We start from the raw sequence: 17,315 nt of genomic DNA, 5'->3' as shown, positions 1-17,315 counted from the left end.
GAATTATATTATTATTTTCCCCAGTTTTGTAGAAAGAAAGTTGAAATCCAAAGAGCTTAAGTAAATGGTTCAGTGTGACTCACTTAGTATTGAACCTGGGTCTTCTGATTTAGATTCTGTATGTCTTCCAAGTACTCATCCCCTTTTCCATACATTCTGTCATTCATTCTGATACTATATGCGAGAGGCTTAGGCTCTAGCAGTGGTGGTAAGACAGCCAAGATTTACTGAGTATTTACTGTGTGGTAGACACTGGGGTAAACACTTTAAATGCACCATCTCATTTAATTATCAGGAGAGACCTCTGAAGAGGACACTATTGTATAATCTCCAATCCACAAAAGAAGAACTGAGACTCAGTTATTCTCTGTTAAATAGCTTGCTCAAGGCCACATAGCTATTAATTGGTGAAGTCAAACTCAAGAAACTGTAATGTTAAGCAACGTGCGATAATGTCTCAAGGAGGTCTTAACCTAGGATATTTCAAACTGCAGACCATAACCCATTATTAGTAGATTGTAAAAGAAATTTAGTGGGTCATGATCAGCACTTAAAAAATAAAATATAATAGAATGCAAAATATCAGAGTATATCATATAAAGTGTAGTTAAGCATTGAAACTTCTTTTAAGCCAAGCACAGTGGCTACTTCTTGTAATCCTAGCATTTTTGGAGGCCAAGGCTGGAGGATCATTTGAGCCCAAGAGTTTGAGACCAGCCTGGGCAATATAGGGAGACCACATCTCTATAAAAATTAAACAAACAAACAAAAAACTAGTCAGGCATGGTACATGCACCTGTAGTCCTGGCTACTTAGGAGGCTGTGGGAGGATCACTTGAGCCTGGGAGGTCAAGGTTGTAGTGAGCCAAGATCACACCACTGCACTCCAGCCTGGATGACAGAGAGAGGCCATGTCTCAAAAAGAAAAGAAAAGATACTTCTTTTAAATGACTGTGTAGACTGGATCATGATGTGAAATGTATTTCTTACTTCGAGAGTGGTCAAGAAAGTGTTAAAAACACAGTCTTAACTCAGTGTGCTCCACTAACTATAAAAGCATATTTAATTACTTTAAATAAAGGAAAAATCATCAATAGCCCTAAGGGAGGCATTGGAACGTGTATTAATCAGGTTCTCCAGACAAACAGAACTACTAGAATACCTGTATCTCTATTATTAATCTTTATGTAACATGTATATATAATATAAAGAGATTGATTACAATGAATTGGTTCATGTGATATGGAGTCCGACAAGTCCCAATATCTGCTGTCGGCAAGCTGGACACCCAGGAGGGCTGCTGGTTTCATTTCAGTCCAAGTCTAAAGGCCTGAGAACCTGGACAGCCAGTGATGTATTTCCAGCCTGAAGGCCAGCAGGCTTGAGACCTTGGAAGAGCTGACATTTCCATTCAAGTCCAAGGGCAGGAAATAAAAGCCAATGTTCCAGGTTAAAGAAAGGAAGAATCTTCTCTTATTCAGAGGAGGGTCAGTCTTTTTGTTCTAGTCAGGCCTTCAATTGATTGCATGAGGCCCATGCGCATTAGAAAGGGCAGTTTACTTTATTAAGTCTAGCACTTTAAATGTCAATCTCACCCAGAAACACCCAGAATAATGTTTGATCAAATACCTGGGCATTCCATGGCCCAGTCAACTTGACACGGGAAATTAACCATCACAGGAAGATAGACAGGTGGGAAAGCTGGAAGCAGATGTCAATAACAACTGTGGAGCTAGGTCTGGAAAGTCTCATGGAATCAAATGGTTCCAAGAGTGTATCTCAGTGGAAATAGGGGAATAAGCATCATCGGGTTCTAACTCTGTGGCAGGCGGCACGCTGAGCCCTCTGATGCACATCATCTCATCCAAGCCTTGTGGCAACCCTTTGAGCTCTATTTTATGGCTGTCTGCATTTTACAGATGAGGACCACCAGGCATTGAAAGGCAAGATGACCTGTCCAAGGTGACACAGCTGGTCAGAGGCAGGGTGAGGTTTGAAACCAGGTTTCTAATTCCAAGTGCAATGTTTCTTGCAGTAAACCTAGGTATTTTCTTTCATTTATTTTCCTTTCTAAGAGCATCAAACTGTTGTGATAGCTTTGAAAGCGAGTAAATTGGGTTTTAAAAATAATTAAGGGAATATTATTTTCTATATCCATTTCTAAATGTAATGTTGGGTCAGTTTGACCCATTGATGGGGAATTGTAACTGGGAGAATTGTTAATGTTTAAACTGACAAGCACGTGATTGTTCTGAAACTTAAGTACAGACTCAGAGCCAGGAACAAGCAATGTGCTGGCTGGTGAACCTCAGAGACTTGCAGGTCAGAAGAAGCATCTAAGCCAGGGATGTCAAGTGGTCTTAATAGCAAATGCTACCTAGACTGCTGAGTTGAAGATTGAAACACAAGATATGGGCTCAGCCAGAAAGTGCTATGATCAATTAGTGATGTCTGCCAGAGGCTGGGAACTGAGGGCAACAGGGCTCTTGGGCTGTGTATTTACTATACAGTTATTAAAATAAGACAAAGGCAGCCCAGATGTTTAAGCCACATGCAGGAGTGATTGGGGTGGGATAGACATTTAATCAAACTCCCTTAAATTACCATCACATTTATATATCATGGCTGATTGTTTGATTATAACTCCCTTTCAGGACAATTCTGAGTAGAGCATTTACCCTTGTTGCACAAAGTTGGAAACAGGAAACAATCTCAGTGGAAAACCATACTCATAATCTAATCTCCATTCATCCATTCATCCACTCATTCAGTAAATGCTTACTGAGCACCCATGATTTCTGGGAACACAGGGGTGAAACACACAGATCCCTTCCCTGGAGAAACGTGCAGTCAGTTGGGGGCCAAGTAGAACATAATATGATAAATGTTTAAATAGAAACAAATACAGTAGAAGTACAAAGGAGGGAACAACAACCTTTTCTGCCCCTCCCACTTGCTAGACCCTAAAGACATTCAAACCTCGTCTTCCAAAATTACTAGGAGTAGAAGTTTGCCTGGAAGAGAAGGGAGTTGCATGGGAATGGCTGGGGCAGCAAGTAGGTAAGGATGAGTAAAAGGAGATGAATGTCCAGATTCACCCAAAGGCTGGACTCGGTTTTGGAAGGGCTTGCTACTGAGGCCAGGGCATAAATGAGAACAATCTTGGCTGGATTATGCCAGGAATAGTGATGATAACAGTGGCCAGAGTCAGTGTTGGCCTCTCAGAAACCACAGAGAGGATGGCAAGCTGCAGGAATCATGCAAAGTGAACACTGAAAGCAAGAGGGTCTCTGCATTTGGAAAAGAAGGCCAGCATTTCAGTGAGCAGGTGCAGACCTCCAGCTCATTGTTCACCATTGGGGTGCACTATACTGAGCAATGTACTGGTCCCTGGACTTACCATACTGTTTCTCCTTGATTTGCATATGCTGTTTCTTCTACCTGGAATTTTGCACCTCTCCCTCTGCCCTTCCTTATTCACTTAGTTTATGCTTATTCGTCCTCAGTTCTCTGCTTAGCTCAAATAGGACTCTTCCAGGTAGTCTTTCTGTCTCCCCAGGTCTGGGTTGGGAGCCTGTTTTAGGTGCTTCAGTGTACTCAGCACTTAGCTCTGAGTGTCACACTATTACTGCCGCTTGTGTCCAGCGTGCATCCTGTTAATGTTGCATCCCAGAGTCTTGCCCATTGACTGAGCCTGGCCCACAGCAGAGACTCAGCATCTTTCTAGCTGGGGTGGTTCCAAATCCAAGCCCATGTATGCTGGGCAGTCTCCAGAGCTTTCCTAACACTCTGCAGAGTTGGGGGTGGTGTCCTAAAAGTTCTGAGCTGAATTGAACAGTGAGGAGGGTGAGGTGGGCAGGAACCTTATTATGAAAGGTCTTATGTTTGTGGCTAAGGACTCTGGGACAGCCCAGCAGGTCTTTTAATTAATTAATTTATTTATTTTTGTGCCTGCTAACTAACCAGTCACCCGAACAGACAGTCACTGGATTCTAACAAGCTCCAGGCTTTATCCCCAGTTACCATGACAACCAGGCTTCATGGTGATGGATGGTATTGATTGACAGACTCCTAGTTTCTTGGCTCTGTCCCTACCCCCCTTAAGTCATCTGCACACACATAGAACTGAGACTCTCAGCACCATCTTTCTGATTTTTTCTTGATTTTGAATTTCCACCTCTAATATCACTGAAAACAGCTTATTACTTAAAGGAGAAAAGCTGAGATGGTGTCAACCTTCTTCCCAGAGCCATCCTTAGCTCTCTTTCCCATAGGCAGTATAATATGGCATACAGAACAGGGCTTTAGACACAGGCCTTGGTTCAATCCCAATTCTGTTATTTACTTAGTGTATAACCTGGGCAAGTGACAAACTAAGTTAAGTTTAAACTATTTCAACTTACTCCTTTCTAAAATGGGACTGATTATCCTATTGTGGCATGATGTGTGAACACTGAGTGAGCTAACCCATGAAATATCTCCACCCAGCACATAATAGTGCTTATGAAGTCACTGGGTGCCCTTGTCCTCCCCACTTGCTCCTGGCCTAACCACTTACACTGCAGAAATGCCCATTAAGAAAACATCATTTTACAAACTCCTCAGCCTCCCTCTTTTTCTAACTTTGCAGATTCCAAATCAGGAGCCAAAAGCCTCAGTGTAGGCTGCAGCATTTCTGGCAACAGTAGTAATAGCAACACTTAACTGCGATTGCTAGCTCTGAACCAGGCACTGTCCTGAGCACATTACATGGCATGGATTAACTCATTCGACACTCACAACAACCCTAGGAGGTAGACAATATTAAACTCCCCATCGTACAGATGGGAAAACTGAGGCAAGAGAGGTTAAACAATTTGCCCACATGGTCATTGGGCAGGGATGGAATTCCAGCTCAGGCAGTCTCTGTTTCAGAATCTGGCCTTCAGCTATGCTGTCTCTTGTGATGGCTGAAATCATGTAGAAGAATCACAGCCTCTGAAGAGCCCTTATCAAGTAGGACGAAGACATGGGACTGCAGTCTCAACACTGCCTCCTTCTTCTGCCTAGCTTCCTTTCTCTGAGTTTCTTTGCAGAATGAGGTAGTCAGGGAATGAGGGGTTTGGAAGGCTCCTTTCAGGACTACCATGGGCTACTCACCACGCATGATGAATGTTCCTCTGCAGAATAACACTAGTATGATGAAATGGAGCATCCATTGTGTTTGAGTCTGGCATATCTTGCTTCAAGACCTGATTCTTGGGCCTGTTAGTCTTGAGTGACTTTGGCAAGTTACCTAACAATAAAAGCTAGTATTTATTGAACACCTAATTGTGCCAGACACTTTTTAGGAATTCACTTATAGAAACTATTTTCATTCCCGTTTTAAAGATTGGGAGTATGAGGCAGAAAATCATTAAATGAGTTACTCAAGTCACTAACACAGAAGGTGAATGGTAGAACTCTGACCCCAGAGGTTACACTCTTAACCACCACAACTCCTGCTTTTTCCAATCCTAGTGAGCCTGTAAGATGGGTAAATCCCCCTTGTCCCAGAATACTGTTGAGAGTTTCCAGTGAGATAATGCAGCTGAGCATGCTTTATAAAATATAGCATGAGATATTAATCTAGCATGAGATATTACAAAGGTGTGATTTGCATCTTCAATTAAAGAAAGATCTGTGACTCCTAAAACATTTTAGAGGCATTGTCTATGTAGGCTAAAGTCAGCCAATCCCCAAGCACTCCTGGGGGGGTTGGCACATGCCAGGCTCTGTGCAGAGATTTGCAAACCTAAGAGATGACTTAGAAGCTTATAGTCTTATAGGAAGAACAGACCAAGAAATTGACAATCACTAGAGTGAGCTAAATACTATGCTGGAGAGAAGCACAGGGATACACTGAGGGCTTAGATATAGGGCCCTTGGGGATTAAGAAAAGGCTGTCTAGAGCTGAGTGGGAGAAGCTCAGTGAAAGAGATAAAGGGATTTTCTAGCATCTGCAAAGGCACCGGGGTACTCATTTTATTCCAGGTGTTTGGGAAGACGTGTGACTTTTCATGAATAAACAGAAACACAAAGGGGACAGGTGAGTTAGCTGACACCTCCCAACTAGCCCAGCCACAGACTCCAATCATCTTTCCAATGTGATGATAGAAAATAGACTATTAGATTCTCTTTCCCCTTCTGAGGCTGTCTTTGGGGGCAACTGATATAGCAAAGCAATGTAGCAGATAAATCATAGCAACATGAATGGTATTTGTTTTTTGCAAAGAGATAAATAATGCACTACACCTGCTGTTTTCCACCTAATGCTTTTAATCTGAGGAATGACAGACTTGCGGTGTTCTGGCACCTTGGAAATCAAGCTGCCTGGTTCTGCCTGAGAGCTGTAGACATGCAGCAGCTCCATGGAGGTGTGAGCTCTCCCACCTGCACCACAGCCAAGACCATGTGGGAAACAAATAGAAGACATGGTGGCCAGACACATATCCTTTGGGCTTCTAGCCTGTCAAGTAGCCACAGAAACAGCTCACCTTGAGACCAGACTAGACTGAGAAGCAACCCAGCCTCCCACTACCTCTGTACTTCCTTAGGGATCTCACCTGATTGGCATCTCTCTCTTTTCCACTCTGGAGTTCAAGTCACATTGGCTTTTCTGAGTAGAATCTTGCTGCTGAGGAAACAAGTCCTCTGCAGGGTCTCCCTCATCTCCCATTATACTCCTAGCTTTGTCTGGCTAATCCCTACGTGTTCTAATGGTCTCTGGCTCCTTCTTCTGACCCCCACAGACACCTTCCCTGACCCTGCTGCCCTGTATCAGAGTCCTCCCCCCACACTACAATAATTGTGTGTTTCCTTGTCCATTTCCCCACACTTGACTGTCAACTCACAGAGGTCAAGCACTCTCCTGAGTCCTCCTTATTTCTCACCTAGCTCTAACACAGGAAAACGTCATTAGGTACTTATCAAAGTTGTCTCAAATGTTCTTAAAGTGTTCCGCTGTGTTCTTAAAGTCTCAGGATCATGACATTAGAGGTCACCTTAAAAGATCACTGGTCTTTTCTGCCCTTCAAACCCTATTGTACCCTCACAGGCAAACAGCCAGCCTCAGCTTTGTCCCCTACAATGGTGAGAGCTCACTGCCTGCTGAAACACCTCATCTCTGCTTGACTTCTGACTGTGATGATGATCGACCTTATGCTAAGCCTAAACTTGCTTTCCTGTAGCTTCTGGCCTTTGGGTCCTAGTTCTTGCCCTTGCAACCACACAAATAAACCTAATTCTTCTTCCTGAAGACAACTTTCTGGAGAGTTTAATCCAGTTCTACTGGTCTCTCTTAAAGAGAAATCTTTTTTCCTTTCTTCAGGTAAACATCCTTAGTCACCTCTAATGTTTTCAAAAGGATGTGGCTCTGAACATCTTCACCCTCATGCTTGTTCTTCTCTGATAATTCCCTATTGTTAAGTTTTATTGTAGTAAAAATACTTATCATGAAATCTGCCCTCTTAGCCCATTTTAACAGTACAATACAGTGTTGTTAACTATAGGGACATGTTGCTCTCATATCTTATCTTGTATAACTGAGATTATACAAGATAGTTGTATTAGTAATTCTACCTTTCCTCTTGCCCTCAGCCCCTGGAAACCACCATGATACCCTTTGATTCTATATATCTGACTATTGGTATATCTAATATAAGTGGAATCAGGCAGTCTTTATCCTTCTGTGACTGGCTTATTTCACATAACAGTATGTCCTCAAGGTTCAGTCGTATTGTCACATATGGCAGGGTTTCCTTCTTTTTAAAGGCTGGATAATGTTCAATGAAGAAAATCATATTTTCTTATTTCATTTTTTTAAAGTGTTTTTGCACACAGCTCTGAGTTTCTCTAACCTATGCAGAGGAGAGTGAGATTATTTTCTCCTTCGTTTTACTAATTATAATTTGTACCCTGGTTTCATTACCCTACTGAGCGGGGAGTAATCTAAAACTCTAAGGCCTTTTCTTTTGTTCTCCTGCTAAGCTGTGTCTATTTGCTACTGTGCTTATTCATTTGGTGTTTTGTCTGTAGGGTAGGATGTTAAAGTTTTCCCAATTCAGTCTCATTTTGCTATGCTTGGTAATATGGTTTGACTGTGTCCCCACCCAAATCTCATCTTGCATTGCAGTTCCCATAATCCCCACGTGTCATGGGAGGAACCTGGCAGGAGATAATTTAATCATGGGGGTGGTTACCCTCTTATGGTTCTCATGATAATGGATGGGTTCTCATGAGTTCTGATGTTTTTATAAGGGGGTTTCCCCCTTTTCTTGGCACTCTTCTTGGTACCATGTGAAGAAGGACGTGTTTGCTTCCCCTTCTGCCATGATTGTGAGTTTCCTGAGGCTTCCCCAGTCATTCTGCCCTGTGAGTCAATTAAACTTCTTTCTTTTATAAAATCACCCAGTCTTGGGTATGTCTTTATTAGCAACATGAGAATGGACTAATACACTTGGTCAGTGTATCCACCCAGCCTTTTGAGGGCTTTTTGGATCTTGTTTCTTTAACTGAATTATCCTTGGCTTCTTGTAGTTCTTATTCTGAGTAGATATGATGAAACTGGCTACTAAGTCCATATCCAAGGCATTGACAAAAACATCAACTGAGACAGGATGCCAGAGTCCTGTGGCAAGCCACCGGAGATACTCTGTAGGACCACCGTACTCAACATCTGATCCAAGATCCAATGAAGAGGAAACATCTGGGATACTTGTCCAAAAACCCCATTCCTGATTTCATAGAAATATACAATTAGAATTGATAGAGGTTGGGCCTAGTTACCTATATTTTTCAAAAGCACTCCAGATGATCTCAATATATAGCCTGGGTTGGGACTGATCAACTCCAGAGCTCATTGAGTTCAAAAGCCCCAAACAAACTGCAGTTTGATCTGGTCCAAAATTAAGCCTAAGGAGTGCAGGCTGATGGGATGGGATGGAGCAATGGCAGAGGATTGCCTGGTTCCATGAATATAGTCAGTCTATCCACACTATACACCTATCTGGGCAAGTTCTCTACAATGGCTCCAGACCTTTCTCCGTTCCTTTCACCTCAGACCCCCACCCCCAACTCTTTCTGTTTGTGTCTCTGGTTCTGAGTCCTGGCTTCCAATGCCAGTTTCAACTCCTGGATTTTGGTGCCAGGTTTGACTTCCTCTGCCCCAACCCCAACTTGTTAGTGTCATTTTCCCACAGACTCTCTGTAGACAGCTCTGATTTTGGCATCTCTTACAGCCTCTGAGAGACTCCTTTCCAGCCCTGGCATATTGAAACAAAAAACTCTCGGCATATAGATTGGTCTTCATTTAAGACATGGCCCCTAGCCTGCTGACTTCTCAAGGGCAGGACCTTAGCTTTGCAGATTTACATCATATTCACATTAGTTATATTCTGAAGGTGTCTACATTGCCCAATATGCAATATGCTGGAGATGGTACACAGTAGGTGCTTAATACATTTTCCTCTCAGATGGCAGAATTCTTTTGTCTGAGGCAATAACTGAGATTAGTGAAAATACCGCAGGCTTCTAAACATGACAGACTTGAGCGTGAATTTCAGCTTCACCGTTTCTTAACTGTATGGCCTTAGGCAATATAATTAACCTTCATGAACCTCAGGCATCTCAACTATAAATGAAAAGTATGAGCTACGTGTCTCAGAGTGCTTGGACTCTCAGGTTCTATGATTCTTTGTAAGTCACAGACTCCCCTTGCTGGCTGGGACCCACTTTGGGGTCCTTAGATGGCAAATCTCTGCAGTCAAGTCATGCTTTTCAAGTCAGACTGGAATTTTCTTCTCCCAGCAGCACGTGGCAGGCTGTTGCCACATCTTTTATGAGCATAATCACACCACAGGCATCCTCCAGCCCCCATTAATCAGCCTGTCCTGTTGCTTTAATTCAACAGCACTCCACCATCCACCTAAATAATCACTCTGGCTTCTACCTGTGAATTCTTTTCATCCACTTTTGTTTATCACCATTGAAGCATTTTTTAATCAAAACAATTAAATATGCTAAATCTTCCCCCAATTAGTAATGCATTAAAAATTAAAAGTGTTTGAATGGAAATGGCAGAAGAAGCCCTTTGCTCAGTGTTGAGTGCCAGTGCTCAGAGCATCACTTTCAACAAGCACTTTCAGCTCAGGAGTGACTCAGAAACTGATATCCAAAGAGTCACAAAGGGCTGCAGCTGAAAGGGGTCTTGGAGATGACAACCTCTTCTTTCCATAAATGGGAAACAGAGGCCCACTGGGATCATGGGCCTTTCCTAGGATCATACAGGGTGTTAGTGACTGGAATTTGAATTTAGGACTTATGACTTCTAAGTTTCCTTCCATCAGAAACCCTTACCTAAGGACTCAGGGCATTCATTTATTTACTCATTTTTTAAAAATTAATCAATCATTTATTCTGAAAGTACTTACTGAACACGGCACACACCACATTGCTATGCTAGCAAGACAATGGTGAATTAGATGCAAGTCCTTGACCTCATAGAGTTTGCTGTTTAATGGGGACACAGGCACATAAACTTTGATGCTCAATACTCCCTTGAAAATAGTGCATCTAATCTTTAGCTCAATTGAATGACAGGTCTAAATTATTTTTCCTTTATGGTTGATAGAATAACAGTATGACTGGAAATAATTACTTTGTATAGTTGTAGTTTAAAGGAATGATGTCTCAAAATACAAACTCCTTTAGCTACCGAAAAGGTTGGACTCTGTAGCATGGTCAATATCCCTCCAGTCTATTTATCTAGTTTTATCTTGCCAGCAGACCTAGGATTGGAAACCCAGCTCTATTTATTTACATAGCAATGTGGCTTTACTGCTTTAAGAATTATTTTTCTCATCTGCAAAAGTCAGGTTCCTCAGTGGGTCCTCAGATGTAGACAAATACAGATATGGCTAATGTGGGCCTGACAGTCTTTATGGGGTCTGAAGGGCAGGTAAACTTTCCATGGTGATCCATTCATCTTCTAGCAAGACTTTGGCCTCTCTGGGGTGCAAGGAGGACCTAGACAAAAAGAATTGTGAGGAAGACAATCACTCAGGCACAGAGAATATTGGTAGCTCTGAAAAAAGAGGGAATTATTCAAAAATGGTTCATGGAGTAAATGACATTTGAATGAAAGCTTTTGGAAAGATGATGGGTGGAAGAGTAGTCTTTGGAAAGATGATGGAAAGGGAGGAGGAGAGGCATTTATAGTAGGGGCAAATATGTTCAAAAGTTCAGAGTAATGGTGCCCATCATGGGCCGGGCGCTGAGGTAGGCATGGGGGCAAATGCAGATGGATGAGATAGAATTATTGCCTCAAGGTGGCTCAATAAAGAATGGTCAAAAGAAAGAGTGCTAGCATTTTTTACCAACTAGTATGTGCAACACATATTTCTTCTCATTTCAAGAATTATGTTGGTTGGAACCATGCAGAAGAGAAAACTGAAACTGGATTAAAGAACCAGGCTTTCAACCCAGGCCTTTTGGACTCCAAACATGAAGCTAACTTTTACTACTGTGACATAGTTGTACCGTGTCAAGTGTCTTTTAATAACTGAGCATTTTGTGTTTCTCTGTGTCCTGTTGCAGGTATTACCAGCAGAGATATCATGACATGTTTTGGAGGCTCCTTGGGCATTCAATATGAAGGTGGAATAAATGTTGATGGAGGTTTATCAGGAGACCATTGTAAAAAATTTGGAGATGGCAAAACTGGCAAGTGTTTAGCAATAGATCTCCCAAAAAGAGAAGCCAGGCTTTCTTTGGATACACCCTGGGACTTGGAAGCTATGTTTTTTTCCCAGTTGATTTCATTTTGTTCAATGATGAGACTGCATAGGTGCTAAATACCCCAAACCAATGACCCGCAGTGGCTCTATTTTGAATCTACCATGGGTTTAAAATCACCTTTGAGGTATTTACTTTTATATGGGGCACCCTCCTAGATTTCAAGTGTTAGACAAAGATCCAAATAAGAACTAGAATGAAAGGCATCTGGAAAATGGGCTGTTTAAATGAAGGCCCATCATATTACAGTTCAGAGGAAGGAAATAAGGCTGTTGAGAGAGAATATGGTTACCGAGTCCAAGCACAAAGAATAATTATTAGAGAGGGATTGTACAGGAATATTTTATGGCATTTCCTGAACAAGTCAGTTTGGGTGTTCATGTATTCATTTACTCATCCATTCATCAAACAGGTATTGAGATTTTCTTCCCCAAGTGGGAGACACAGAGGATACAGGGATGATGAAGAAGTTTATAATGTAGTGGGTGGAACAGATATTAAACAGGTTTAAGCTATTCCCATTGTGTTAGGTTACCTGTAACTCCGGGCTTTAAGTCAAATTGTTTCCTCTCTCTGTCCTCTCTTCATTTACCTGGCAAATACTCACTTACCTTTGTAGACAACTCACCTTTCTTTCTGACTGCCTCCTACACCTCCTACTGTATAGCTGACTAGTTTCTTTCGCTGTGCCCCCATTGAGTCCTATAGTAACATCTATAGCACCTATAATATTTGATTGAACCTATTTCGCATATAGCAGGTACTGAGTAAATATTTGACATATGAATGAATTAGCAAATGAATGAATAAATGAATGACCACCCATTTCCTGTCCCCCTTATCCCCCATGTGGGCCAGGCTGTCCTCATAGTATTTCTCCACTCCAGAGGATGGGACTATTTCTTGAGTCTTGGTCCTTCCCTTCTGCCTTGTCCTGCTGGCTAACCCAGAAGAGTAGAAGAACGGTAAACATCTAAAGAAAACATGTAACCTTTCTTCCAAATCTCATTAGTGGGATTTGTCAACCAGTCCTTGGGCTTTTTGGGAAATGAGCTAATGCAGTTTATCCTCTTGATGGCAGAAAGGGCCAGGAAGGCCATGGCTGTGGAAGACATCATTTCTCGGGTACGAGGTGGCAGTTCTGGCTGGAGTGGTGGCTTGGCACAGAACAGGAGCACCATTACATACCGTTCCTGGGGGAGGTCATTAAAGTATAATCCTGTTGTTATCGATTTTGAGGTAAGTCTTTTCGCAGCTGAAGAAACTCTACGTCCATGAGGAATGAAAGTGAAGCAGACCAGATCATTTCATATTTCTTATTATGAGCCCATCAAAGAACAAGATTAAATGTAACGGCACACTGAACTAGTGGCCTTGCTTGTGCCTGACTCCAGGGAGTGCATGACTTCAGACCCGGGCCACGGGAGAGCAGGGATCAGAAACTGACGATCTGGTCAGTGCCCAGTTTTACACTGCTCATCCCAGAAGTTCCTCAGCATGCGTTCACATTAGGCAAATCGTGATTTTTATTTATACATAAAAGACTTTAAAAATCACATGGGCTACATTAGGGGGTGGCAAACTTTTTCTGTAAAATGTCAGAAAGTAAATATTTTAGGCTTCGTGGGACCCATGCAGTCTATGATACACAAATTAGTAGTAGTAGTTCTTCTTCTTTCTCTTCTTCATCAAATCTCTTAAAAAAAGATAAAGGTCATTCTTAGCTCAAAGGCCATATAAAAATAAGCTGTCGGTTAGACTTGGACCCAGGCTGCAATTTGCTACCACGCTCCAAAGTTATCTCATCTCCCCATTGCAGGAACTTCAGGCATAGATACTATTCCTTCCCATTAAAAAGTTTAGGAAACAGGCTCTGAAAAATCAAGTGAAAATGTTTGAGGTCATAGAGCTCAGAGGTGGCAATGCTTGAATTTCAGACCTTTGGACTTCATACCCAGTTCTCACTTCTCTCTGTCCTAGCACCTCCCTTAAAGCAGTGTCTCTCAACTACTAGGGGCAGTTTTGCTCCACAGAGGAAATTTAGCAATGTCTGGAGATGTTTTTGATATTTTTGTCACCACCCACAGTGGGGCAAAGGAGGTGTTACTGGCATCCAGGAGGCAGAGGCCTGGGATGCTGCTAAACGTGCTTCCATGCACAGAACAGACCCCACAGCAAAGAAATATCTGGCCTCAAGTGTCAATAATGCCAAAGTTGAGAAACCCTGCCTTAAATGCTTAACTTCACAAAGTATGGAAAACTCTACTCTAATCACAAAGGAAGTAATTGTTCTAGCAGTTGCCAAACTACTTCTGTCAATATGCGGTGTAGTCCGTTCAAAATAAGACTGCATTTTAGACTTTGAAGCAAAAGATCATCATTTTCTCCCTACCCTTTTCTATTTTTCTACATATATTTAAAATCCCAGATATGGATATAGTCCTCCTCTTAAAACATATACCTATAGTTACCTATAGTTAAACCTGGAAGTCTATTCTAGCACCCTGGTTTCTGTGAAGAAAGAGGTCAGATGGATTAACCTTGATTTCATTTCTTCTTCAATAAGTAAGAGACCATTTTCATGCAACTGTAATTCACATAGAGTTTGAAAATTGATATCATCAAGCTATTAGTGATTTGAGCAAAAACTGTGAAATTGATATCAGGAGTAATATACAAACTTTCACAGGCAAGAGGGGAACTTGGTGTTTGCCTTGAGAAAAACTTCCCTGGGAAGACTGAGGGCCATCATTTGGAGAAGACCACTACAGTCTTTTGGAAAAAAGAGCTCAGGCTTTGGCAGGGTTGGGTGGGAGGGAGGGGAAAGACATAATTTAGGTCAGAGCTCAGCTGCTTTTTCAACGTGTGACCTTTGACAAGTTACTTCCTTCAGTGAGCCTCAGTTTCCTGCTCTATCACATAGAGATATTTCACAAGACTGAGGAGATCGGAAGTTACTTAGTAAATGTCAGTTGAAGAAACAGGTTCAGCACAATATCTCAAAGTTGGCAAATGATAGAGTCCAACTCGAGTCATGTTTGACTGACACTAACATCCTCAGTCTCTTCACAACTCATGTTGCCCCCTGAGAAGTTCGGACTCGATGCATTAAGCCTCGGGCAGGCTTTACAGCAGGGAAGTAACACAGCTAGCACTGTGCTTTAAAAAGAGAATGCTCACAGGGAAATAAAGGATGATTTGAAGAAGAGAGAGATTACAGACAAGGGGACCAGGTAAGGGTTATTTGGAGCCTGATGTTCAGAGTAGAAACAGCATCTTATTCACTTGCATATCCCCCAGAGTTCAGCAGTGCTTATTTATAGCACGAACCTAAGGTTCATGAATGTAGGAGTCCTGTTATGTTACGTTTGTGTTATGTTATTTTGCTGTGTTGTGTTGTGTGATATATTACTATGTGTTGTTTTGTGTTGCTATATTGTATCATTTGACCTCTGAGTCTTTTTTCTCATCTGCAAAACAGAAACAAGATCACTGCCAATACATTTTCAAGCTCTAACATCCTAAGACCCCTTTTCTCCACCTCTCTCCCCTCCTTTAAGTCCACCAGTCCACCCTGTGGAATGGTTTCTCTCTTCCTGTGGTTCCCGGGAGGGAGACATCTGAGGTAGGGAACTGGGTGCTGAGCCCCACTAGAAGGTCAAAGAGACCTCCGCGTGCTTAATGGTCCTGGCCTTCCCTGGAACTAAGAGTCATCTTTGTCCAGGCCAAAAGGGCAGACTATTCTACGCTGACTTCCTAACAAGGGGACTGAATTCCCTGAACTTCCAGTAAGTGGTTTTCTCCCCTTGGCTGGGGGCCCTACCAATCCTGATATTACCTACCTGCTGACCTCAACTGCAGCCCCTGACCACAGGCCAAAGTCTGTTTGCCACAGGTCTTTCTGTACACACTTCCAGGAATTCAGTCAAAGCTATTGCCGGTGCCCTTAGTTGATTTCTGTTTCCAGAGAAGTGAGACTACCGTAATGTGGCTCAGTCCTACTGCTGACTTGCTCTGTGACCTTGGCAAATTACTTCCCCTTGGGGGACCTCAGGTTCCTCTCCTTAAAATGAGAGATCTGGAGAAGTTCCTTCCTTTTATGAGTGTATTAAAATGTGTAACATTATAAGCATGCTGCGGATAACCATATGTACATGCAATTTGAAAAACACAGAGCTTGGGGTTTTGCTTGTTTGTTTTGTTTTTTGTTGTTGTTGTTTTTTTTTACTATTATCACATTCAACTAACAAAAATGGTGCTTTATTTTTTTGTCATTCGTTCCTTGTACAGTAGTATCTCACATTCAGTACTTCTTTAGATCCTCATAAGAAATCTGGAAATTAAGTATTATTCCCATTTTCTAGATAATGAAGATTAGACTTAGACAAGGACAGTTAGGCCACATAACTGGAAAGTGAGCCACATTTACTTAGCTTTTACCATGTGACAGGCCTTTCCCCTATATCATCTCCCTTAATCCTCACAATAATCCTGAAGGTGCGATGACTGTTCTCCCTTTACAGATGATGAAGGAGGCTCTGTATGTCATGTGCCAAAGATCACACAATTGGAAGCAGGGTAGCTGGGGTTTGAAGTCAGGTTTTCTGGTTCCAGATTCAATGCTCCTTGTGCTTCATCTACTGCTTCTCAGTTGAGGCAATTGTTTCCCCCAAGGAATATTTGGCAATGTCAGGAGACAGTTTTGGTTTTCACAACTGGAAGGGGGCTGCTGGCAGGTAGGGGGTGGAGACCAGGGACTCTGCTAAACAGCCTACAAGGCATAGGACAGCCCACTCCTGCCAACAAAGAATTATCCAACTTGATACGCAATAGTGCCAAGATTGAGAAACCCTGAACTATGGTCATGCCTGGAATGGGTTGCATCAGTTGTAAATAATCCCTACCCAGCCACATGTAGCTGCCACAGTTACACCATTAGGGGAATTGCTCAGCAATGACAACAACACTACCTGTCAAGGATTTTATTAATTCCTTCATTGAAGACTGATGATCAAAACACACTTTTCCTGCTTCCTAAACATGGTAGAGGGGACAGATGAGCTGGCACAAATAACTTCTAAGCTCACTTGGGATTGGGAGTGCACAGGTTTCAGAGTTAAGTGGGTGATTCTCGTGAGGAATGTACACATTGCTCCAGAATTATTGTGAGGATTAAGGGAGATGATATAGGGGAAAGGCCTGTCACATGGTAAAAGCTAAGTAAATGTGTCTCACGTCCTAGCTGTGTGGTCTTGGACTTTTAACTGCCCCTCTCTAAACCTGATCTACATTATTATTTCTTAATAATTGTGTGTTTCTGAGCCAGTTACTTAAACACTTTGAGCCTCCCTTTCTTCTGCTGGGAGCTGAGGAGTTTGTTTAGTGCCTATGTCACAGAGTGGCTGTGAGGATCCAAGGTGGTGGGATAAGTTGAGTGTCTGTGTCTGGCCTGGCATGTATCAGGCCTTCCGGAAGCTTGATGTTCCATTCTTGCGCTCTGGGAA

General features: G+C 42.3%; 1 protein-coding gene across 2 annotated transcripts in view; it reads left to right on the top strand.

Moving 5' to 3' along the window:
• C8A (complement C8 alpha chain) overlaps positions 1-17,315 on the top strand; it is a 63,252-nt gene that overhangs the window by 40,075 nt on the left and 5,862 nt on the right. For both annotated transcript variants that reach the window (XM_074005816.1, XM_005543247.5), the window contains exons 8-9: positions 11,614-11,739; positions 12,893-13,050. In XM_074005816.1, the coding sequence (XP_073861917.1) occupies positions 11,614-11,739; positions 12,893-13,050 (284 nt within the window). The remainder of the gene's footprint in view (positions 1-11,613; positions 11,740-12,892; positions 13,051-17,315) is intronic.

Source organism: Macaca fascicularis, chromosome 1, assembly GCF_037993035.2.
Source record: "Macaca fascicularis isolate 582-1 chromosome 1, T2T-MFA8v1.1".
Taxonomy (NCBI): Eukaryota; Metazoa; Chordata; class Mammalia; order Primates; family Cercopithecidae; genus Macaca; species Macaca fascicularis.
Note: the sequence above shows the minus strand (reverse complement) of the source record. Positions and strands in the feature narration are given on the sequence as shown.